General features: G+C 35.2%; 3 protein-coding genes and 1 long non-coding RNA gene across 6 annotated transcripts; 2 read left to right on the top strand and 2 right to left on the bottom strand.

Moving 5' to 3' along the window:
* Window positions 1-759: 759 nt before the first annotated feature.
* LOC137722418 (putative polyol transporter 1) lies at window positions 760-3,550 on the bottom strand. Its single transcript, XM_068461413.2, has 3 exons — window positions 3,380-3,550; window positions 2,837-3,183; window positions 760-1,965 (listed from the first exon to the last, which is right to left on the bottom strand). The coding sequence occupies exons 1-3, from the start codon at window positions 3,534-3,536 to the stop codon at window positions 880-882; spliced, it is 1,590 nt and encodes a 529-aa protein (XP_068317514.1). The 5' UTR covers window positions 3,537-3,550; the 3' UTR covers window positions 760-879.
* A 1,863-nt stretch (window positions 3,551-5,413) lies between these two features.
* LOC137722420 (acyl carrier protein 1, chloroplastic) lies at window positions 5,414-7,423 on the bottom strand. Its single transcript, XM_068461417.2, has 4 exons — window positions 7,265-7,423; window positions 6,733-6,843; window positions 6,237-6,359; window positions 5,414-5,908 (listed from the first exon to the last, which is right to left on the bottom strand). Exons 1-4 carry the CDS (start codon window positions 7,334-7,336, stop codon window positions 5,780-5,782), a joined length of 435 nt encoding a protein of 144 aa, XP_068317518.1. The 5' UTR covers window positions 7,337-7,423; the 3' UTR covers window positions 5,414-5,779.
* Window positions 7,424-10,265: 2,842 nt separating this feature from the next.
* LOC137722419 (uncharacterized) lies at window positions 10,266-14,184 on the top strand. Of its 3 annotated transcripts, none has more exons than XM_068461414.2 (9): window positions 10,266-10,623; window positions 11,038-11,091; window positions 11,372-11,442; window positions 11,553-11,634; window positions 12,036-12,151; window positions 12,225-12,404; window positions 12,698-13,270; window positions 13,473-13,550; window positions 13,756-14,184. In XM_068461414.2, exons 2-9 carry the CDS (start codon window positions 11,043-11,045, stop codon window positions 13,870-13,872), a joined length of 1,266 nt encoding a protein of 421 aa, XP_068317515.1. In that variant the 5' UTR covers window positions 10,266-10,623; window positions 11,038-11,042; the 3' UTR covers window positions 13,873-14,184. The 3 variants fall into 3 exon arrangements, with proteins under 3 accessions (XP_068317515.1, XP_088549185.1, XP_068317516.1); XM_088693059.1 differs by having other exon boundaries at window positions 10,425-10,623; window positions 11,522-11,634; XM_068461415.2 differs by having other exon boundaries at window positions 10,452-10,944.
* Window positions 14,185-16,209: 2,025 nt separating this feature from the next.
* On the top strand, window positions 16,210-16,969 carry LOC148697646 (uncharacterized). The gene is made up of 2 exons (XR_015961864.1): window positions 16,210-16,523; window positions 16,620-16,969. It is a non-coding gene; the product is annotated as an uncharacterized LOC148697646 (long non-coding RNA).
* Window positions 16,970-23,735: the final 6,766 nt, after the last annotated feature.

Genomic DNA, 23,735 nt, shown 5'->3' with positions numbered 1-23,735 from the left:
GCAAATTCGCTAGAATTCTAGAATCCAGTGCAGGTTGTAGAATTAGGTAGTTGAATTCTGGTCGAGCAGACGTTGTAGAGCCACAAGCACAAGAGTGAGACGGAAATACTGTTCGAATGACATAGCTTTTACGCTTGCCTCTACCTTCTATAATCAAGTTAGTACCAATGTTATTCTTATATTAATTTATGTATTTATTGTGTAATTTCATTCTGCACGACAAGTATTTTTGGTTAATAAATATTAGAATTTCAAGTTTTGTTTATTTATGTTATTTTTGTTTATTTCTGAATTGTTCTCCAACAAATTTTGTGTCCACTAGAAAATGTTAGAAAGGACGCTAGGATCAGAGAGAACAATAAAGGGCGAGTCGATAAGCGAGGGTGAGGGTTTACAGGTAAGTCAATGGATGTCTAGGTAGACTGGGGTTTTCATGTGATGTGTCTAGTGATTTTTTAAGAAGGATAATGCTAGGTAGCAAACTTTTAAACCAAATTTTGCAAACCAAATGATGTATCATCAATAAGAGTTAAGCATGTTAATCAACACTTAAGTAATAATCCAACCATAAACAATCGTATCATTTGGCTTACAAAATTTGGTTTGAAAATTTGGTTCCTTGGCATTATTCTTCTTAAAAGTTCAGAATTTAATATAATGGTTGGAGCGATTGCTTGAGATCTATGTTTCACTAAAGATGAAAACCAAAAGTTTTCAAAATTTTCAACTTCACTACGTACCAAACAAGTTTTTGGGTTTTAATGAAAATTATTCTTATAAATGTAAGTACAGTTGCATATAACTGAAATATATGAGACAAAGGAATTGATCATCGTCATAAAGTGCATTAAACATTGATTGAGCATTGCCCTTCTATTCCTAATGGATTTGAGCCTTGTTGACGTCACCAAAACCATGATCAGCTTGCTTAGTCTTGTTAAGCATGGCATTGGCTTCTCTCCACTTGTGGTATTTACCAAACAAGACCTCCATATCTTCAAGGGATCGACCCTGCGTTTCTGGATACAACGTATAAAAGAAGACCCAACTAAGCGCAGCAATTCCCGCGTAAAGAAAGAAGGCCCCACCAATCGTGATGGCCTTATACAATGAAATAAAAGTCATGGAGATGACCCCGCTCGTCAACCTGTTTACGGCCACCCCCATACTGCACCCTTGTGCGCGCAACTGCAACGGAAAGATCTCAGAGCTGTAGACCCACGTGATGGGTCCCAACCCAATGGAGAAAAAAGCGACTATGAATAGTACCATGGCGATGCACAACCCGACGGCCCATGGGACCTTGCTGTGGGATTGATCAACGACCGTAAGACCCACACCGAGTAGCGTAAAAGAAACTACCATTCCACCCACGCTGCTTAAAAGCAAAGCACGACGTCCGAACCGATCAACTTGAAATGTTGCCACCAAGATTGCAATGGTCTTGACAAATCCAACAGCCACGGTTGCAAGTAGCTTGTCATTGTAAGAAGTGATTCCCGCTTTCTCGAAGATCCTGGGGCTGTACAAAACCACAGAGTCTGTACCCGACACTTGTTGGAAGAAGTGGATACCAAGGGCTGCTATTAAAATGTGGCGAACGGCCGGCGTAGGGCGAATGAGCAATTCCTTCCATATACCTTCACCTTGGCTGCGTTTAGAAACCTGAACGACCTCATCCTTTGAGTCTTTGGGGATTCCTGCAGCTTCTTTAATCTCGTCTAGTCTGAGCTGCGATTCCTCTTCAGAAGATGATGTTCTATTTAGTACTCGCTTGGCGTCTCCGAGTCTCCCTTGCATGACGAGCCAGCGTGGTGACTCGGGCATGGCTAAAACGCCGAGGGCTAGAAAAACTGAGGGAATTGCGCCGATGCCGAGCATGATCCTCCAGTTCAAGTGGATTGGGAGCTTGGCTAAGGCAAAGTTGGATACGTACCCCAGTAATATACCAACGTTAACAAACACCTACATATTTTCAAAATGATCAATTCTATTAATATAAACTCCACGTGCATGCATTTGAGAGGTTTACGAAACAATAAATAGGGTGGTTCTATCTACACATCCATTAGTATTTTTCACACATCTCTTGTTAATTTCCGTCTTTTGATATTCTTTAGTTCATTTGATCTTATGGTCGGAAATTCAGAAGGTGTATGGAAAGTAAAACATGGTGTGGATAGCGCCACCCAGTAGATATTTTAGGAAAATTCTAGGGTGAGCACATTTTTATATGGCATTTGTGCACTATCTAATGTGGCAAGTGATGTGTACATGTCACATTAATTAATGAATTTATCTCATTGAACGTTGGTTGCATACATCACTTGCCACATGAGATGATACACTAATGTGCTATAAATATCTGGTGTCCTTAGCATTATTTTTTGGGTGGTGCTATTCACACGCTCTTTTTTACCATCTCACACAATCTTTCAATTTTTGGTCATCGGATCGAATGAATTGAAGAAAACCAGTGGACAAAAATTAACAATTGTGTGTGGGAGGTAAAAAGAGGTGTGTGAATAGGAATCCCCTACTTTTTACGAGGAAATTGTTAGAATATCACATTTTTTTACCATATTTTTATACCTTCGGACATGGCAAGTGATGGTTTAAATGCCACATCAATTAATGAATTTATCTTATTGAATGTTCATTGTATGCACCACGTGTTACATGAGATGATATAGAAATGTGATATAACTATATGGTCTCGCAAGCATAACTTTTTTCAAATACTTAGAGGCTTATATTTACGTAAACATATCACCCTGGCTAATAACAAAAATAGTTAGTATATTATATGATAATATAATGTGGTACTGAAAAAAACCTCAGGGAAAGATGTGAGGAAGCCACGAAACGAGGCCGGAGAGATCTCGGCGGTGTAGACAGGAGCTATCATAAGAGCATAGCCAACTCCAACTCCGGCAATGAATCTACCAAACATGAGGAAGGCGTAGTTCGGGGCAAAACCCATGAGGAGAGCTCCAATAAAGAAGATTGTTCCGGCAAGTACTATGGTGTACCGGCGTCCAATCCAGTCAGAGGTTTTACCGGCCAAGGCGGAGCCAATGAGAGAGTATATATTCAAGGTACCGTTAAGAACTTCAACTTGAACATCGCTGATATTGAGGTTTTCTTTGATGAAGAGAGACGCTCCACTCATTACACCAATATCTGTAAATAAATTTGAAATAAGCATGCGTCGTAGGTGGAGAAGTTTCTTCCAAAACAAAAAGAGTAGGAACGGAGAATGGCACATTGCAATAGTAAGATAATATTTTTAATCAAATAAGAACAAGACTGGAGAATGAGGGTATCATTAGAGAACCACAACCACTAACAATATCCATGAGTTTTAAGGAACAATTACCATAACCCAGTAAGATAGACGTCATTGAAGCCAAAACGGCACAGGCAACAGCAAACTTCTTTGTCTTGGGTTTCTTTGGGGGATCAAAGTCAGCAATACTATTCTGGGGTTGGCCGGAGACGACGTTATTTTCTGCTCTCTGGTCAGCCATCTCCATATCTATAGAGCTAGATAAATGAATTGATAGATAGATAAAGAGAGAGAGAGAGAGAGAGAGAGAGAATTAGATATGAGGAATGAGCTATTAATCAAGTACCATTTATACAAATTATATCCATTTGTTTGAAATGTTGTTGTTCATGGAAACAAACATCGTCATCCAATACTGTCATCAATCAACGAAGAAATTTGAATTATCTTAATTCTAGAACACAATTTAGTTAATTAGTTCTTATATACCAAAGCAACAAAATAAAAAAACTGAAATATGGTTCCATATTTAGTGTTATTTCAGGCATGCAACTATATATGCGCAAAAACTGTGTGATATTGTTCCATATATGTTACAAGCTCACCCGCCACCAGAAAATTGGGGTTGCCCTACAAAACCTTGCCCTTAGGAAATAACTAGTTCGTTGCACAAAGGTCATGAAAAAAAAATTGTGAGACAAAATAATGAAATTTGTCGCGCAACAAATGATTGTGCGTTGAAAAAAATGATTTGTCGCATTAAATGTAACAGAACAAAGAGCTTAATTTGTCGTGTGAAATACAACGAGGCAAAAGTATGTTGTCATATTGTCCTAATGGGGACGAAAATGCTGCGTTAGTAAGGCATTGCGCGACGAAACGTTTTGTTTAGTAAACATTCATGCAACAAATTGGAGTAATTTTAACATTATTTAATTGTCACAAATTTATCGTATGCGTATTACTGTTACGCGACGAATATGGTTGTGGCATTTACTGTTACACAACAAAAGGTTTTGTTGTGTAAAGTTTAATATACATATTTTTTTTTCTTTTGGGTTGTGAAAACATTTTTTAAATTAAAACAACAATTAAATTTTTTTTTAAATTAAATTGTAACAATAATTTATGAAAAAGTTAATTACAATTTTTTTTTATAATTAAATTGTAAAAATAATTAATAAATTTGTTTTATTTATAATATAAAGAAAATTGTACGTACAATTTCAAAAGTTCTTCGTATATATACATTTTGCTAAATATATACTATCTGCAATTCCCGAAAATTGTTGTTATCCACACTTTACTTTTACTACTAGCTGCAAAATTAACCCAAAAAAAGAAGGTGAAAAAAAGGCAAAGCAACAAAAATTGGTTGATCGATAATAAAAATTACTGTTAACCGTATAATTTATAATTGGTTGTCAATAAAAATTAGAACTAAATTAACTCCTCAGTGAGATTCGTTGATCACCAGCACACAACACAACTCAGTATCACAGTATATGCCTCTTATAAATTTGGTTACTTTCTAGCTAGTTATTTCCATTGGATCGCTTTGGTACTTTGGTTGCAAACCAATAGAAAATAAGCACCGTCACTCAATATTACGGTCTGGTAGTATTTCTCTTTACTTGAATGTGAGAGGTATTAGATTCGAACCTCGTGGATGGCTAATTCAATATCAAATTAGATTGCCCATTGTATGGCTTAGCCGAACCTCGTGGATGAGAATTTCAGCATTTCAGGCGGAAATTGCCCTGAGACTGAGACTCTCTCTCTCTCTCTCTCTCTCTCTCTCTCTCTCTCTCTCTCTCTCTCTCTCTCTCTCTCTCTCTCTCTCTCTCTTCCATTTCCGTGCTCTCCGAGTCGAACCCCAAATTCTCAAAGGTATTGACTTTTTGTTTGCTATATCAATTTTTTGTTTGTGATAGTGTAATGTGCTCAATTTTGGGTTTTTGTTTTGCCTAAATTTTAATTCTCAATGAATTTTTGTTAATTTGATTTGCTGATTTGATTTGATTTAACTTTGTAACCCAAAATTTGTGTTGCTACCGATGACACGGCAATAGGATTTGTGTCTATTCACTACACATAACAATTCTCAAAATACTCGTTCAACGATGATAAAAAGCTTTTAAGTTCACTTGTTTCAGATTTGCAACAGTATGGTCTTGCACAAGTTTCTGAAATTTCAAAAAATAAGCTGCTCGGAAAGTGTTCCAAACCATCCATAATCGTTACGCAACAGCATGGTCTGGCGAACATTGTACGGTTATTCTCCATTTGATCAGAACTCCACCGGTGAAAAGAAACGAGAGTATCGAAAACTCAACAGAAACTCGAAAATTCCTAAATTTATAGTAAAACCACGGAACTACGAGGTTCGGATTTAACACAAAACAACCCAGTACATAACCAGTCTACCAAGTACTTATCTCTAAAGCAGGCTAGGAAATGAAAATGCTTCTCGACTCGTTTCCATCGCTTCTACGCCTTATTTTTCTCAATGAGCTTCTCAATAACATCTGCGGCATCCTGCACAGTTGCAATGGTCTGAGCGCTTTCCTCTTCCACACTGATGCCGAATTCCTCCTCAAGTCCCATCACAATCTCAACCTGGAGTGCAGCTTCACATTAGAACACATTCAAACTACAACAAATAACAATGAAGTTTAAATACCGAAACTGTAACTACGGTAGAGAAACCAAAATGATTTCTACGTCTGAAGATTTTAACTGCAACGAACACTGTTAAAAGTAAAGTGAATTTTGAAAGATTGCACACAAAATAACCAATATGTCTCCTTATTCTTCACTAGTACTGCAATAGTCGTAACTACTGTGAAATGTAGTATATTTTTTCTGGTTAGAAGAACTCCCTGCGAATACGGATGGAAAAAATATAAAGAAACCGGAGTAGCATGTTAATGAATGTTGAATGTACCGTATCTAGAGAATCAGCTCCAAGTTCGGAAAACTTTGACTCGCCGGTAACTGCAGAGTCATCTGGCAATGCAAGTTGCTTCTTTACTATCTTAGACACCTTTTCCACCGTATCCGGCTTTGCCTGATGAAGGACAATTAACATTACTACAGCTCACAACTACCAGATAACTATCAAAGTTTTAATTTTTACTCCATTTGACTTAATTCGGGTAAACTCAAGAAACACTCTAACAATGGCAGGCTTTTCCATTCCGGACATAAAAACACTTATCCTTACAGCTACATGCCTACAAAATAGTGTTCACAATTCACATCAATCCGAGCTTTAAACTGTTACATCGTAAGTATAAAGCTCGGATTGATCGTGCATCCAATCTAAACCTTTAAGACTGAAACTTTCGACACTTCCAATGAAACCCCAGGATATTGTGAATGCAAAATTCAAACTGTAAAAATCATAACAAACAACAAGAGCACTTCAAACAAACACATACAGCGCAGGAAACGCGAAGCCGGGCCGAACGTTGTTGCAGCCCGAAAGAGAGGGAACTTCTTCCATAGCCAGCAAGTGAAACTGATCTCAAACCGTTAGCCCTGGATAATGCCTGTTCAAAGATGAATTGTTCAATAAAATTCAAATAAAAAATTCAGTAAAATGCGAATTGTTCATGCATTTTTTCAATACCCATGAAAACATGGGCAATTGGGTACAATTTCAAATGTAGCATTATATATGTAAAATCACAGAATTCCAACACCAACCCAATAAAGCTATATAATCGAGAAAAACAATACCAACATAATTAACTTTCACTGCAATTAAAAACTAAAACTAAAAGCATGTAAAGTACAACAACAACAAAGCTTTTTCGTATTAAGCGAGATCGGCTATATGATTCTTTAGAACGGCTATATGATTCTTTAGAACGATATTGCGCTCGGTTCGTAAAAGCATATAAAGAAAACTGTAAAAAATAAATATGATCAAAATTGTAAATTACAGTGTAATTAAAGAAATGGGTTTACGAGATTTTGGTGGAACTGCTGGGGGGAGGAGCGGATGAGGGAGATCGAAGAAGCTCCGGTGACGGCGGCCATTGGTGGAGCTACGGCGAGACCGAATTAGAAGGAGAGGGAGAGACTGAGACGGCGAGACCAAGGAGAGGAGTAGTGTGAGAAAGAGAGGGTCGTTTGCAGGTGGGTATTTATGGAACAGGGAGAAGGATTCTGTGACTGACACGTGTATGTGACAGAAGGCAGGAGAGAGTGACTGCTGAAATGGTCACTGACTCATCATGGACGGACGGTACAATGCTTTCGACTTAATGGGCCTGAAAAAGTTGGCTGTTTTCTTGAATTTACGACGTGAAATGTCGAAGAACTCTTTAAAATAAAATTAATGAAAAATGGTTGAAAATTTTGAATATTAACAATAAAAATAAAATAAAGAGTAAAATGAATAGTATCAGGATTGACTTTTTAGTGTAAAAATATGGTTTTTCGTTAAAATAAACAGTTACCAGGAATTTTTTGTTAAAGTTCCCCTCTTTAAAAAGTAGGAATTTTTATGACTTTTCAGTTTATTTATAATTTAACGTTAATTTTTGTGTCAAAATCATAAGGTGACAGAATTTCACTTTTAAAAGAATACCGCTAGCATTTCTCATTTCTGATTTCTTTTCCAGAATTTCAACTTATGACTTAAAAACTTTCCCTGTTGTTTGTGACGTTTTTTGAAATGGCAAAAAGCATTTTTCAACAATCTAAGACCTGGTTTGGTACTGAGGTGATTCTGAAAAAAACTGGTATCAAAAAAAGCTGGGAGTTGTTTTTGTGTTTGGTAAACATTCAACTTCAGCTTTTTTTCACAGTTTTGGGTGAAAAAAAGCCAAAAACAAGAAGCTGCAAAACCTAGCTTTGAAAAATCGGCTTTTTTCACATCTATTTTACATAAAAGTTTACCAAACACTATAATACTGTTTTTTTTTTTTTCAAAAACACTTTTACAAAAAAGTTTACCAAACACTCTGCTGCTTTATTTCACATCCGCTTATTCTCATAGCACAGCAAAATCAGCTTTTTTTCAAAGCACAGCAATACCAAACCAACCCTAAAGTGCTTCGAACTATTTTTTTTTTTAATGGTCAATATTAATTATGAGTTGTAGAAGCACATTTTAGGTGTTTCTTTTTGAAGCACTTTCAAATATTTTTTTAGTAAACACTTGAGTTGTTTTTAAATTTAACTATTTAAGCACTTGTGAACAAATATGCTTCCACATGAGCGGTCTCAAATAAACTCTAAAATACATAGTTTCTTTTCGAACTAATGATTTAAAAGTAGAAACATTTGTCACCTAGTACTAGAGTTTAGTGGTATTTCTCTTCACTTGTAAGTGAAATATCTTAGGTTCGATTATCGCCAAAGATATATATATATCACTCGTTAAAAAAAATGTAATTATTTAAATTTGAATTCTCTTTGAATAAATCTTCAAAAAACTATGTAAATTTTGAATTATTATAAATAAAATATATATATATAGAAAAGTATGAGCTTTGAATTTTTAATTTGGTTAACTTTGAATGAGCATGAAATTCGGATGGGATAATTCAAGGTGCAACAAATTCTTCTTGGTCTACTCTTTGCATGACCAAATTATTTGGAAAAAGCAAACCATCTTAAGAAAAGATGCCGAGTCTCTTCGGGCGTATGGTAATTTTGACCTTGGTGCTATGGATCTTGAACCTTCTCACATCCCAACTTTGTTGGCTGATTTCATACGAAACCCCAATTAATGGTGGTCTTCCATTTAATCAATTAGTATTTATTTGGTTTAATTCGACTTGATTGTGCGTAAAGTTTGAAGGAGAGTGTTACCAACCTTCTCTCTTATCTTTTTATTTCAATTTTCTCATTATTTCTCATGTCACATGTATTCTGCTAGCACTTAAAATTAAAATTTAATTACTTTTAACTAAATTATACTAAAATGATAATTTGTCTACCAAAAAGAAACTAAATTTTTAGTTTTAACGGCTAGTGAAGTGCACATTGTATTAAAAGAAATGAGATGGTTAAAACTTAAAATGACAAAGTAAGTGAGAATGGAATATGTTTGCTCAGCTACCTTAAGTGATGATAATGATCACCAACCTATTTATTATCGTTGAATGTATTTAAATTTCTAGATCTGTCTAGTGAGTAAACGCAAATATCAAAATTTAAATTCATCAAATGATAATAAGTATCACCACCACTTGAAGGCGGTGAGTTAAACCAACCCAAAAAATAGACTTGTTGGAGTTTGGACATGCCAATAGCGAAAAAGCAACTTGCCAGGTTGTACATTCTAGTCTTAGCTAGGGATGGGCAAAATACCCACAGATATGGGTAATCGTGGTTACCCGCCCATTTAAATTTCATGGTTACAGTTATGGGTAACCGTTTAAATAAATAAACGGTTATAGTTAAATAGGTATGCAATTATAGGTATGGTTAACCGTTTATAAACGGTTATAGATATGAGTATAACCGTTTAGGCAATTACCCAACGGGTAAACGGTTATGGGTAAATAATCGCGGTTACCGACCCACCATAACCTTTGCTCATCCCTAATCTCGGCCCTGATGTTTTTCCTTGGGCCTGTTTGTTTGTTTGGGCTCCCGCCTCATTTCAACCCTACCCAATGGAGTAAATAATAAAAAACAGGATTCGGTATAACTCAACCCAGTGGAGCAAGCAAGGCGGAGTAGCCCACCATCCAAACGGCGGGTACAACTAACGCACACCAGCACCCAACAGGATCTTTTGGTGAGAATCTCAAATATTCATGAATTATGTTCATTCATCGTATATCATACGATTAGTTTTTATTAAATATTTTTGTTTAATTTTAAATAAAAATATTTAAAATAATTTATGACGATACGATATACAATAAACAAATACGATTTACGAATTTCCAGAATTCTGACAAAAATGACCCGGTGAGAATACGAATTCCACCAGCAGCAATACTGCTTCGTGTTAGTTGCCCATCACTTCCTTCTCACCGTCAATATATTATTAAGCTCCCGCTGTACTGTTTCAGGCCACCAAACACACAAACACATCCTTCTCTCTCCTCCCTCTCCCCTCTCTCTTTCTCTCTCTAGAATCCACTACTTGAGATCCTACTTGGATTTATCGATTCCATCAAATCACCTTTCCATCCTTATTCTGTCGATTATATTATATTATTCATCCAAACGCGGCCTTTCCCAATTCCTCTCCGGTTCTCCCTCGGTAAACGCTTCCTCAACCTCCTTCCCCCCTCTCTCTCTGATCGAAACGTCGTCGTTTCCCGAAGTCCATCTCCACTGAACGCGTTTTGACGATCCGAGTGAGTGAGAAGCGAGTCAACTCTCTCTCTCTAAGCGGCGTTATTGATTTTGTATTTTGATTTTTATCCGGTCTGTGTCTGTTTGGTTGCTGAGAAAAAAGCAGAGTGCGGGAAAATGGAAGTTGATTGAATTTGATTTTCCCGACAGATTTTATCACGATTCTCTTCTTTTTGTTTTGGGATCTAGTGCTCGAAAACTTTTTCGCAACTTTTCTATAAAAATTATTCTACTGGGTCCCGACGATTCGATAATTTCAATCATATTCGTAATCGATTAGTAAAGTTTTTGTTTCTGAGATTTTCTCAGCAACCAAACAGCCGGTCAGTCACTAATATACACGATCATATACGCATACAGATACATCATACGTGTTTCTAATTTCTAAATATTTACATTGTTACATTTGTATGCAGTAACAATGAACACGCAGCTGTTGGAGATTCAACCAAACGAATTGAAGTTCTTGTGTAAGTTCGTCGATGGCAGACTAATCATTTTCTTTGTGATTTAGTGTGTATTCGATCACTGCTACAATAATCGCTGTTTGAAAATTTGTTACGTTTTGGTGTTGCTGGATCAGCTGATTTCATGCTATTGAATTTTTTCTAGTTCTTTTTGTATCGAAAAGAACATCGATTTTGAAACTATGAATACTGAACAGACTGATTCAAATTCGTATTAGGTAGGTTAGGCTTTGTTTGCTGATTGCTTTTGAATTGTAAACTGATTGCGAAATTGTTTTTGTAGTTGAATTGAAGAAGCAAAGCTCATGCTCGATTCGGCTTACCAACCTGACCGACAGCTATGTTGCTTTTAAGGTGCATATTGCATTTTGTTTGTTTATCAAATTAGTGAAAACTGCTTTTGTGTATTTCGCTGAGTCTGATCAAATTTTAGTTGGATTGTAATTTGGCAATGACATTTGCAGGTTAAGACTACGTCCCCTAAGAAATACTGTGTCCGCCCAAATGTTGGTGTTGTCTTACCGAAATCAACTTCTGAGTTTTCGGGTATGCTTTTTCATGTATCTCGTTTGGTACGTTTTGAGCATGTGTTAATGTTTGATTGTTCATGTAAGCATTACTTCATCAGTATGTAGAAAAGCATGAAGTTTGACGTTTAAGTTCCACTTCTGAATTTTCGGTTTAAGATGACAGGAGAAAACCAGATCATTATATTCTATATTGCACATTGACATTTTTAATATACGCTGTCTCCTCGTGGATGGAATAGCTTAGCTACTATAAGGTTTTCCAGTTGCTTTTACATGCTTTAGGCATCATTTTTTTTGGCACATGATTCAATCACAATGTAACGACATCATTTCTTTGGTTTTAGATTGCATTTAACTTTCTAATTGTTTTCTTCTTTACTGGGTCTTGTTATAACCATTTAAATTTTGTCAACATAGTTACAATGCAAGCACCACAAACTGGTATGGTAGATATGGAATGCAAAGATAAGTTTTTAATCCAGAGCACGATTGTTTCTTCTCGGACAACTGATGAGGATATTACCGCTAGCATGGTAAGTCTTGGTAGTTAATTTTGGTCTGGAGATTTTGTATTGATTTCTCATTGTTTACATATTACATTCACAGTTTTCTAAAGACGGTGGCAAGTACATTGAAGAGAAAAAGCTAAGAGTAACCCTCTTTAGTCCACCCAATTCCCCAATGCTGTCACCAATGAAGGTAGACTTGAAGCAGGGGCTCGGCTATGAACATTCAGTTCTAAAAGATCAATTTGGTGGAGTTGAAATCCTCCCTTCGCTGAACCAGGTTAGAGAATCTATTCTTATTTGGCAATGTTTGATTCTCTTCCTCTCTATCCCCCTCCCTCTTCCCCTCCCTTTCCTTCCTTCCCATGTGCTTGCTTTCTGTATGTATTGATCCATCATGCTCACTTTCTCCAAGTGCCTTGCATTATCGCTTAAACAGCATATTTACATAACGATGACTGACAACTCAGCGTAGTAGAAAACTTTCAGGAAATCCGAATAATTTCTTGGTATACTGTTATGTGGTTCAAGAACACCATGCAAAATCATTTTGTGGTTCTTATTTGGGACCAGGTTACTAAGGATGTGAAGTTTGCGGCTACTAATGAGATGCGAAAGCCATCAACGGATACTCATGAGAAGCCAAAACCATCAAAGGATGTAGAGTTGAAACCAGGAAAAGACTTTGAATTGAAACCAGAAAAAGATTTTGAGTTGAAACCAGAAAAAGATGTGGAGTTGAAGCCAGCAAAATATGAGGCATTGGAACCAGAAAAAGAGGCTGAGTTGAAACCAGTAAAAGATGTGGAACTAAAATCAGCAAAGGATGTGGAGTTGAAACCAGTAAAAGATGTGGAACTAAAATCAGCAAAGGATGTGGAGTTGAAACCCGAAAAAGAGGTCGAGTTGAAACCCGAAAAAGAGGTCGAGTTGAAACCCGAAAAAGAGGCGGAGTTGAAACCTGTAAATGACGTGGAACTAAAATCAGCAAAGGATGTGGAGTTGAAACCGCCAAACGTTACGGAGTTGAAACTAGAAAAAGATGTGGAGTTGAATGCAACAAAGATTGTGGAAGATTTGAAGTTAGTGAAGGATATCCAAGAGATGAAATCAAAGCTAAATGCACTTGAATTAAAGCTGAGCCAGGTTTTGGTCTTTAGCAGAATTTTGTTTCGAAACATATGATATTATTGCGGTTACGTTGCCTGTAGAAACTGACCTCTAGCAGTGTTCCTCTACATTATGCGAAGAGTTTAGTTATTGGTTATACACTACACGAACAGTTCTCAAAATGCAATCTTACAAGTTTTCCGTTCTTTATAACTTTGAGTTAATTGGCGTTTTTCAGGCTGAAGTTACTATTTCAAAGCTAACAGAGGAGAGGAGTTCAAGCATTCAAGAGACGAGAAATATACAGCAGCAATTAGTAATTTCTTGCGCCCCTTCCGTTTTCTATTCTCGCAACTCTTGTTGTTTGTCTACCGATGAACAATGATATGAGCTTAAATGTTATGAATCGATTATGAAGTTTTATTTTGGGTTTGTTTGTCGTAATTTTCATACTACTGTGCTAATTTCTTTAACTCCGCACACTCGTGTTTGCAGTTATTAAGACTTACTAATGATTGCAGGCACAACTGGGTATAAGAGGTGTGGATGTGAAAGTAGTCCAAGTCGGATTTCCTCTCCTCTTTGTTTGTATGGTGGCGATCATGAGCGTTGCTATCGGATACTGTATACACCCTTGAAGAACATGTGCATGAAGCTAGAACCATCGGTGCCAGTTAGATGTGTACAGATGAAGTTTATAGGGGACAGTCTAGCCAAATTTAATCACAGTAGAGACATTAGATACACACATTTTCTTGTTTCCGATAAGGTATGTACTTGTTTTCAAGGCATGGTGTTTTGAAGGAACTACCTTTACCCTTAAAGAATTTAAAACATTAAAAAATAAAATAGATTAGGGTGCGTGGGGAGCAAAGTTTTCTGAACTTTATGCCATGTTTAGTTTCTGTCCATGAACTCTCATATTAGTTTTCTTCGTCCTTAAACTTAAACTTTGCGTTGTATGAGTAGTCCTTCCGTCAAATCTGGTGGGATGGGTTTCAGAGAGGGTGGTGCAGGTGCTTGAACCTCGCCTAGCTCTTTAGTTCTTGACATTTTTGGCCTTCCGGGTTGCTTTTTGGTAACATCTTTGAAAACCTTCACGAGACTACACTTATCCCATCAAGATAGTGTATAGATTTAAAAAGCTTGTTAGTTATTTTAATTTCACTATAATATCCGTGTATGTTAAAGCAGTTAAACACAAAAATCCTATTGTGTAATATTAGTAGTGTCCAATAAGAGTGCATACTTGCATGAAATTATTTAGCTTGTGAGGTTATTTTTTTTAGTTGTCAAAAGCTTGTAAGGTTATTATGTGGTGTATATTTTTGGTATGCTATGCCTTTTTATTCCATATTTGTCCCTAATAGTAATATATATTAATTACGACCATCTCCAAAGGAGATGTGTCAAACTTTAAACATAAAATTTAAATTTAAAGGCTTATGTCCACTTTTTGATATGTGAAATTTAAACTATTATTTTATTGAATTATTTCTTTCTTATTTTGATAGCAACTTCAAATCTTTAGTGATTAATAAATGATTTTTACTATTTTTATTATTATTATATTTTTAAAAATACTTATTAAAAGTAAATAATGTAATAAATTATAGTTTAAATTTGACATATCGGATGGAGAATAAAATTTAAAAAAAAAAAATTCAAAGTGTCACATAAGCTTTGGAGATGCACTATGTGCCTTTTTTTTATTCCAGATGAGTGAAATGTCACACAATCAAATTTGAAGGTAAGAAAAAGGTTCAATCGATATGAAAAAAATGTGCTGTCAATTAATTTTCTAATTATTTTATTGTGTGCATCCTATTAATGCATCAATTGTAAATCTTAAAAATTATTTTTATCGATTTCATTTTCAACGTGAGTCCTACAAATATCATTTATAAAAAATAAAAAAAATATTAGAAAAAGAGAAAATCTGACATTGGTACCTCAATAATCAAATTAATATTTGACATTTATCTTTGCTCAAAGAGTTCAAAATTAAAAGTTCTAGAATTTATGAGAAAATTCATCAATACATGAATTCGTGGATATACCATCAATATATGAAAATATGGAATTAAATCTTACAATAAACCAAAAGATTCAAACTCTGTGTAAAGACATGAAACCAAGAGAAAAATCAACGGTAACCAATTTATCGGTATATGAATTCGTGGATTTACTGTCAAGTGTTACAAATTAATTTAATTAGAGCGTATTTGGTACTCTACTTGAATTCAACTTTTTAAACTTAAAAACAATTTTCAAGTTTTAAGTCTTAAAAACTTGTTTGGTATGATTATTTTAAAAAACTGAACTCAAGTCTAACTAAAAAATATAGTCTATTATCTAAAAACACAAAAAATGAGTTTTTAGAGTTTTTAAACTTAAAACTCACTCCTTTCTTTTCTCTTCATCCTCCCCTCTCATTCCAAATCTCTCTCTCTCTCTCCCTCTTCTTCTTCTTTCTCTCTCCCCCTTCTCTTATTTTTTTTTTACTTTTTCGTCTCTCCTCCAATTCGCTCTCTTTATTCTTTCGGTTTTTTCTCTCACTCTTCTTCCTCTCTATCTCCTCCGATTCTCTCACTTCTTTCTTTTTCCTCCAATCATCTCTTACTTTCTTTCCTCCTCTCTCCTCTTTCTCTCTTGACCCCTTTTTTTTGGATCTCTTTGTCCAGTTTAAGTTGTAAGATTTAAAAATTTTAAATCGCATACCAAACAAGTTTTTGAGTTTTAAAGAAAATTGTTTCAAGAAAATTTCTTAAGAAATGTTTTGAGAAATTATAAAAAATTTCAAATAGGATACCAAACAAGCCTTTAGTTTTTTTTTTTTTTTGGTCAAAATTAATTAGTTCATTTACAATTTGGCCACAAAAAAAAATTCATGTACGTTTTAATTAGTATTTTAAATTATGTGTAAATTATGCAATCACGTAATTTAAAATATTATGACAGATATAAAAGTTTATTATTTACCATATCCAGAAGATTTTTTCAGTTAATTAGTATTTTAAATTATGTGTAAATTATGCAATCACATAATTTAAAATATTATGACAGATGTAAAAGTTTATTATTTACCATATCCAGAAGATTTTTTTCAGTTATTGACATGTCTTTTGATAAGATAATGACGACCCTTTCACTATAAATATTGTACATCATTTTCATTTGCACTACAAACTACATTACCGATTGTAATATTTGGATTACGAGGAGAGAAACATGGAGAAATCCACACTCACATTGGCTTTCTTGGTCGCCTTCCTAGTCGTTATCTCTGGTATCTCTCACATTGCGTTATGTTTGTTACAGCCAACACCATTTAGTGGTATAAATGTTTGTTGTTCTTGTTATTGAAATTTGTATTGATTGGCAGGTTTTTCAAACGAAATTGAAGCAGCAAGAAACACAAAGGAGGTTGCAAGTTTGCCATCTTTCAGAGCGTTGGAAGGTCAAAAGAAGCCACAGCTAGTGCCGATGGAGGGTGGTGGCTGCATTTTTTGGTGGGACTGTAGTAAGATATGCCCTCCAGGATGCGACGTTGGAGTTTGTGATCGTGGACATTGCCGTTGTACTTGTACCTGAACAAATCGATATCTTTCGAATTTTCTGTGGAGTAAAGACGATAGAAAATTTCATTAAATTCGAAAAGAAAAAAGAAAGTGTTTAAATCACATGCTACAATATTAAATAACAATTCCAACTCAAAACGATCTCTTCTATGAAGGCCGTCTTTTCTCGAAACAAAAATTAACGTAGCTATTCCAACTGAACTCGCACAGTCAAGTTTCTTTCAGAATTTCAATTATATTCATTGTTACTTTTAACATATTTAAGCAATATTTCTTTTATACAATAGTTAGAGATTGAACTATGTCACATAATGAATCAACAATAATAATTACGTATCAAGCTCACTATCCATGAAAGTCAAACTTAACTTCTCTCACTTGTAAATCAATTGTAAGCAGAGAGAAATAACGGAGTTAATGACAAATAAGTTCAATTGAGTGCAAAACAAAGAAAGAAAAAGTATATGACAATTGCGTAACCATATAAAATATGATGGCGAAAATTGTAATATACATGAATTTGGACTATATGCACTGAGCCGATAACCCGAACAAAAGGAAAATAAAAATCAATTTTGAAAGGAAAAAATTATGCTACCAATTAGTTCATGTGCATTTTATTTTTCTTTAAAAAGGAACCAGCTAGTTGTGAAGTCCCAAAAGTTCAACATTTTAGGAGCCGAGATGACGCACAGAGTCATTTCAGGCTTTCAGCCTACCAAATTAGTTCATGTGCATTTTGGTTAAAACAAAAATGGTTCATGATTTTGACATTTGATTCATGAAATTATGTGATCATACATATACCATATTATAATAATTGTAAATACTTTACACTTTACTATATCTAGATGAAATTTTTTCCAATCATTAGACTCGTTGTTATTTTTGTTAATAAGAAAATAATGATAATCCTACTATAAATAAGGGTACATCAATCTCCACAATTTTCATCTTGCACTCGAAGTTTCATTACTTAATCACATATTTCAACGCTTAGAAACAAAAATAGTGGAGAAATCGACACTCGAGTTAACTTTCTTGGTGACTCTTCTAGTTTTTTTCTCTTTTAAGTCTTTCTCACATTGCATTACGTTAACATATTTACTTGTATGGTTATATGTCAGCAATCCCCACCCGCTTCACAAGCTAGCTATTGGTGTCACGTTGTTAGTTGATTTTCACACACATTTTCAATCGCAAGTGTGTTGACATGATATGGATAACTATACAATTTAAGCATCAATGAAGTGAATAGATGAACGACATGTCGGCAACACATTAATATAATTTTTTAATATCAGATGGTCGAGCGTGTCACGACCCAAGATTCTCTCTATGAATACTCAGAATTATAATATTTATACATTGGCAGGCTTTTCAAAAGAAAGTGAAGCAGCAAGAGGCATATATGGAGTTGCAAGTTCGCTGTATCAACTGCAAGTGAGGTGCACTTTCTTTTGGGAATGCCGCCACATATGCCCTCCTGGATGCGACTGGGGGATTTGTTACGACGATAGAGTTTTCGCATGTACTTGTATCTGAACCAATTCGTTTAGGTTTATATTTGTGGAATAAAAAAGATGATATCTGTGGACAAGTATGAATAAATAAAAGAGGCAATTTGATTCACCACCTAACATATCCATTTTTTTATTAAACATTTGTCGCTTTTGAAGTTTTAATTCGACTACATTTTACTCTCATAGTGCCTTTTTTTTTTTTCATTTTTCAATTGACCTACTAAGTGGTTGAGCCAAAATTATAATTTAGAACGAGTCTAAATGTCTCAATATGAAATATTCTTTTGATCTTATAAAAATTACTTTGTTGTGCGATGACCAATGTTGTTTAGGTCTGGTATAGTGTCGTTCTCATCATCTTCTTTTTTAAACTTAAACCCCCAAGCCTCTCTAACATTCTTTCTCCCTCCACAAGTTGCCAGGCCAAAGTCTTCCTCAAAACTCACAAGCAACAGATTGTCTAAACTCCATAGGAATCAAACTCTATGAAAGAAAAGTAAAAACGTCGATCGGTATCTTGAGCGTAAAAAAACCCTTGAAAATCATACCCATGGCGCTAAACATTTCTGTGCGAAAAAAAAAGAAGTCAGTGGTCTTTCATGGCTCCGGCGCTGCATTTACCCCCATTTTACGTGGGGTTAAATCTTATTTATTATGACTAATATTATGGATAATCATACAATTTAAATTTTGACAAAAATGAGAAATACATACACAATAAAAAATGAAAACTGTACATGGACCCATGCCAGAAAACACAATCAGCAAACTAATGTACTGATGTAGTTTTCTTACTTTTAACGAATACAGCAAACTAAAATCGGAAAAAATGATTAAATAATCTTTAGCAAAATAATATCGTGCGTTTCCTTATGAAAATCAAAATGACCCCATCTGCAACCAAATGTACCAAAATAATATTGGTACGTTTAAAATCAAACGTACCATAAAGATAGACGTACTTATATGGGTGGGTTCAAAAAATTGAAAACCGAAAAAAATCAACCCGAACATCAAACCGAGACCTAAAAAATTGAACCGAACCGAATTCTTTTGGTTTGATTTATGTTTCAATGGTCTAAAAACCAAACCAAATTAATTATTAATATTTTATTTATTTATTTATTTATCTGTTTTGGGTATTATTTTCTAAACCCAATTTGTAAGCCAAAATGTGCAATGTGTTGCCAAACTTTAAGCCCAAAATATTAAAAAAAAGCATTTAGAAACCCTAAACCCTAACCTATTATTTGTCCCCCTTCTTCTCTTTCACCCTAGCCGCACCTTACCATCTCTCCATCTTCTTTCTTTCTTTTTCTTTTCTGTCCCTCTCTTTCATTTCTTTCTCCTGGACTCCAGCCGCACCTTCATTCTTCTCTCCCTTTTTTTTTTTTCTTCCCAACCAGACCTTCATTCTGTTTTGCTCTCTAATCATCATCTTCTTTTTTTCTCCCTCTTCATAATTTGCTGCATCAATAGCAGCCCACAAGTCCTGCAAACCCTAAACTTTGCCCACACTTGCCGAGTGAAATCCCAAAGAAAAGAGTAAGCCAGTTTGCAGATTTTGTTCGATTTTTGTGTTGTGTGGTTGTTAGTTATTTAAATTTCAGCTAAATGAATATAATTGTTGTTGTAATTTTTGTTGTGGGGTTGTTAGTTATTTATTTTTAGTGGTTTTTGTTGTTCCTATGATAGTAATGCTTATGTTGTCAATTAGAAGATTTTGATTGAAATGTTGTCCTCGATGGGTGAGTCTCTCGATTTATGTTATGATTGTGTTGAAGATGTTAAAATTTCAGATTTTAATTTTTTTTTATCATTTTGAAAAGAAAAATAAAATAAAATAAAAAAAAGAACCGAACTGAAATTTCGGTTCAGTTTCGTTTTTGGCAAAAAACCGAACCCAGCCCTAAACGTACCATAGTTTGTTTTTGAGAAAAAATGATGGTAGGGGATTTAAGACCCTATTATGGACTTTATAAAACTAATTTCAATTTTAATTATATGTGCTTATTTAATAGAGAAGTCGATCCCAATGAACTTAGAAGATTTTACTCGATGCATGTTTTTTATAGATATCTTGTTGGAGAATCAAATTGAGGCTATTCACATATCTTTAACAATCATTGAGTAATATTAGAGAGTTTAAACAAGATTTTGGTTATGATTTGAAGCCAATTCGAGAAAGTTTTCGAAATTCTTATTAAGAAAAAAACCATGAACAACGTCGACCTCGATTCTGGCCAAGACGATGAAGAAGTCAACGGAGTGTAGAAGGGGAGGAGTTGGTGGCGGAGATGTGGGAATGGATGTAGGGAGTGGGTGGTTGGCCGGAGGTTTTAGGTACAAGTGGGTGAGTGATCAAGTGTTCGGTGGCTGCATTTTCATGTTTTTACTATTCTTTTTAACTTTTTTTCTTTGGTTTAAATTTTTTATTTTTAAAGTTTTCACTTATTTTTTGTTATTATAGTTTTTGAAACTTTAACACGTGTGCTTCACAGATGTGCCACGCGAACAAATTAGTAGAAATTATAACATAATTGGGAAACAAAAAGCAATTGATTAGTGGGTAGAAGGCAAAATTGATGAGTTTAAAATACAAAAGTCATGAACTTGTGACCTACCTTTTTAACGAATGACGACATACTATGCGGCATTATCTACAATTTTATTCTTTTTTTTTTCCTCCATATAACCCACCATCCATCCTAAAAAATCACACACCAAAATCAAAATCTCTATCATTATTCATAGTTTATGTTCCTTCATAATGTCACAATCTTGTTGAGCCCTTATTTCTTCTTTAAACTCTTCCCTTTCTTGCCTAAGTAGCTCTCTTTCTCTCTCATTAGCTTGAAATAATTTCTCAACAACTGCAACTTTTGCCTCTTTTCTAGCCTTATCAGCCTCAAATTTGGCCATTTCTCGCACCAAAGTCAATTCACCTTGGCGAGCAAGTTCTTCTATATATTTTGCATAATCATTCTTGGAAGCACTCCCTTTTCTCTTTGAAGCCTTCTTCCCTTGCGGCCTAATTAGATAACGGGTCGACCCCGATGCTTGTTCAGGGGGCATTTTCAACACTTCTTCTGTGTCGGCTTCATGAACATGTGAGTCAAGAACGGGCGTATAATGTAGAGGGGTGTTGTTCAAGACAACTTCTGGACCGACAGGCACAACTCTGAATTTAGGACAATCTTTGACAATATTCTCCAACATTCCCACCAGGTGAATGATTTGTTTTTGTTTTTGGTTTTGGCATTATACGAAGCTTGTGCTTGAAGTATCTACACAATGCGGGAGAAGAAATAATTATAATCAAAGTAGCTAATCTAAATTTGGGTATAGTACAAACAAATAAATAATATATTGTTATATGATCCGCTAAATTTTCCCCACTTCGAAGATTAGCACTAGCTTGTGCCAAGGCGTCTCTCCAAAGACTAAACGATTGGCTGAATATTCTCCAACGATTGGACATCGATTCTTTGGTTCATTTCCCACCAATTTTCTCAAGATAATTGGTATGAATAAGACTCTACATTTCTCGCAACTGCATCTCATTACCCGTAATCCGATCATGAGTAACTTCAACCCAGCTAGAACACAACGTAACATCTTCAATAAGCGTCCAATTCGTACTTGCATCATTAATCATTTTGTTAGAAACCAATTGGATTGAAACTTTGAGAGAAAGATTGGAATGTGGTTGAAAGTATTTGAGAAAATATGAAATTGTGGTGTAAGGTAGAAGATAATGAGAAAGTATTTATAGAAAAGTAAAAATCAAATTTTTTTTTTAATTTTTAAGATTTTTTATTACCTTGAATAATTTCTGCTGTTGGATTAAAAAAATTTGAAATCCAACATGCCAGAATGTGCCACATGGCACAACGGTAACATTTCAAATTTTTTTAATGTTAATTCTTTTTTTTATAATTTATAAAGGTGAATAATGTAGACCATTGATCTCAAATCCAACGGCTGATATTGCCGAAAGTTTCAAATATTTTTTTTTATCGATGGAAATCCAACAGTCCAGGAAAAGTAATCGTTGAAATCCAACGGACGAGAACGTGACACGTGGCCACCAACGGTAACATTTCTGCCGTCTAAACCGTGGGCCCCAGCGCCTGAAATGTTGTCGAGGTTGCACCCCTACGCGCGCGTGTTGTGCACTCGCCTGACACAAAAATAATTAAATAGTGGCTGACACCACCCTGACGTCAACGTTGCATCACTTTGCCCTCGGGCTCTCGAGCTGAGCCTTTCACTCACCCCCCCCCGGTCTGCCCAATCGCCCTCTAGACTGGAGCTTGCAGCTCTAGCTATTGAGTTGGTAAAGTTGCCGGTCCATTAGGCTAATTGTCCCGGTGGAGTTGCTCTTACGAGGACGATGACATCACTTGTTTCCTTTTATAACCCAAACCCTTTTTCCCATGGACAAGGATTGTCTGCCCTCCTAGTTTCGGTACCCTCCCGTGCCCTCCTGTTTGTTTGGTCACAGTTAAATCACGTCAACATTTTATATTACTATTCATTTTTATCTTATTATCTCTATAAAAAAATAATATAAAATGTTGACGTAACTTAACCGTGACCATACAAAATAAGAGAGCACAGGAGAGCATCAAAACTAGAAGGATAGAGAATCCTTGTCTTTTTCCCATTAACCAAACAGTAAAAAATGACGAAAAGGATGAGTAAAACAATTCAAAAATGACAAAAAGGTGAAGCGAAAGTACCTGACTTTCGCTCGCTTCCCCATGATCTTCCTTGGTTTTCTTCAAAATCGGGGCATGTTCTTGACTTGGACTTATTCAATGCGATGAGTGCAGCAGATAGAGAGCAGATGATTTAAATTGGCCTTATATGTGGGTATTTATGGGACAGATTATATAACCTCCCGCCCCCGACTTAAGTTTTGTTTTAAAATTTTCCCCACAGCAACGTAAATTTTTTATTTTTTTTTTTTAAACGATAAATTTGTTAGATTAGATGTTAGATTAGGAAGTCGACGGGATTAGAACCCATGCCGTGGTACAAAGGTAACATTCTTCTTCATCAATGTGGTAAAGAGCCACTTAGCAAAACTAGAAAGTTAGTTCATCGGGAAACAACTAAGTAGTGGTAGATTCAAGACTTTGCCCTCGTTGCATCCCAATGGTAGAGCATCGCAAATAAATAAATAAAATTCTAGTTTTTAAAGGTGAGGCATTTCGTCGACTATTTGACCGACCCATATTATTGTATGATTAACGTACATTCCACTTTTTAGTGCTATTTTAATTGTTTTTTTTTCTAATTTGTCAATATTGTTATAGTGAAATAAAATAAAGAGTTTAATTATATATGTGTAGAGTCGGGAGCTCAAATTGATATGACGATTGAGAGGAG

Source organism: Pyrus communis, chromosome 4 (genome assembly GCF_041283825.1).
Source record: "Pyrus communis isolate YQ-2024b chromosome 4, ASM4128382v1, whole genome shotgun sequence".
Classification (NCBI taxonomy): Eukaryota; Viridiplantae; Streptophyta; class Magnoliopsida; order Rosales; family Rosaceae; genus Pyrus; species Pyrus communis.
Note: the sequence above shows the minus strand (reverse complement) of the source record. Positions and strands in the feature narration are given on the sequence as shown.

Excerpts from the sequence above, each read along its gene's own strand:
- LOC137722418 (XM_068461413.2), bottom strand. The coding sequence starts at position 3,536 with ATGGAGATGGCTGACCAGAGAGCAGAAAATAACGTCGTCTCCGGCCAA. Across the intron at positions 3,184-3,379 it reads GTCTATCTTACTGGGTTATG|ATATTGGTGTAATGAGTGGA; the intron begins GTAATTGTTCCT and ends ATTTATTTACAG. Across the intron at positions 1,966-2,836 it reads TCCTCACATCTTTCCCTGAG|GTGTTTGTTAACGTTGGTAT; the intron begins GTTTTTTTCAGT and ends GAAAATATGTAG.
- LOC137722420 (XM_068461417.2), bottom strand. The coding sequence starts at position 7,336 with ATGGCCGCCGTCACCGGAGCTTCTTCGATCTCCCTCATCCGCTCCTCC. Across the intron at positions 6,360-6,732 it reads GGCTTCGCGTTTCCTGCGCT|GCAAAGCCGGATACGGTGGA; the intron begins GTATGTGTTTGT and ends GTCCTTCATCAG. Across the intron at positions 5,909-6,236 it reads GAGCTGATTCTCTAGATACG|GTTGAGATTGTGATGGGACT; the intron begins GTACATTCAACA and ends GCTGCACTCCAG.
- LOC137722419 (XM_068461414.2), top strand. The coding sequence starts at position 11,043 with ATGAACACGCAGCTGTTGGAGATTCAACCAAACGAATTGAAGTTCTTG. Across the intron at positions 12,405-12,697 it reads TCCTCCCTTCGCTGAACCAG|GTTACTAAGGATGTGAAGTT; the intron begins GTTAGAGAATCT and ends ATTTGGGACCAG. Across the intron at positions 13,271-13,472 it reads TTGAATTAAAGCTGAGCCAG|GCTGAAGTTACTATTTCAAA; the intron begins GTTTTGGTCTTT and ends GGCGTTTTTCAG.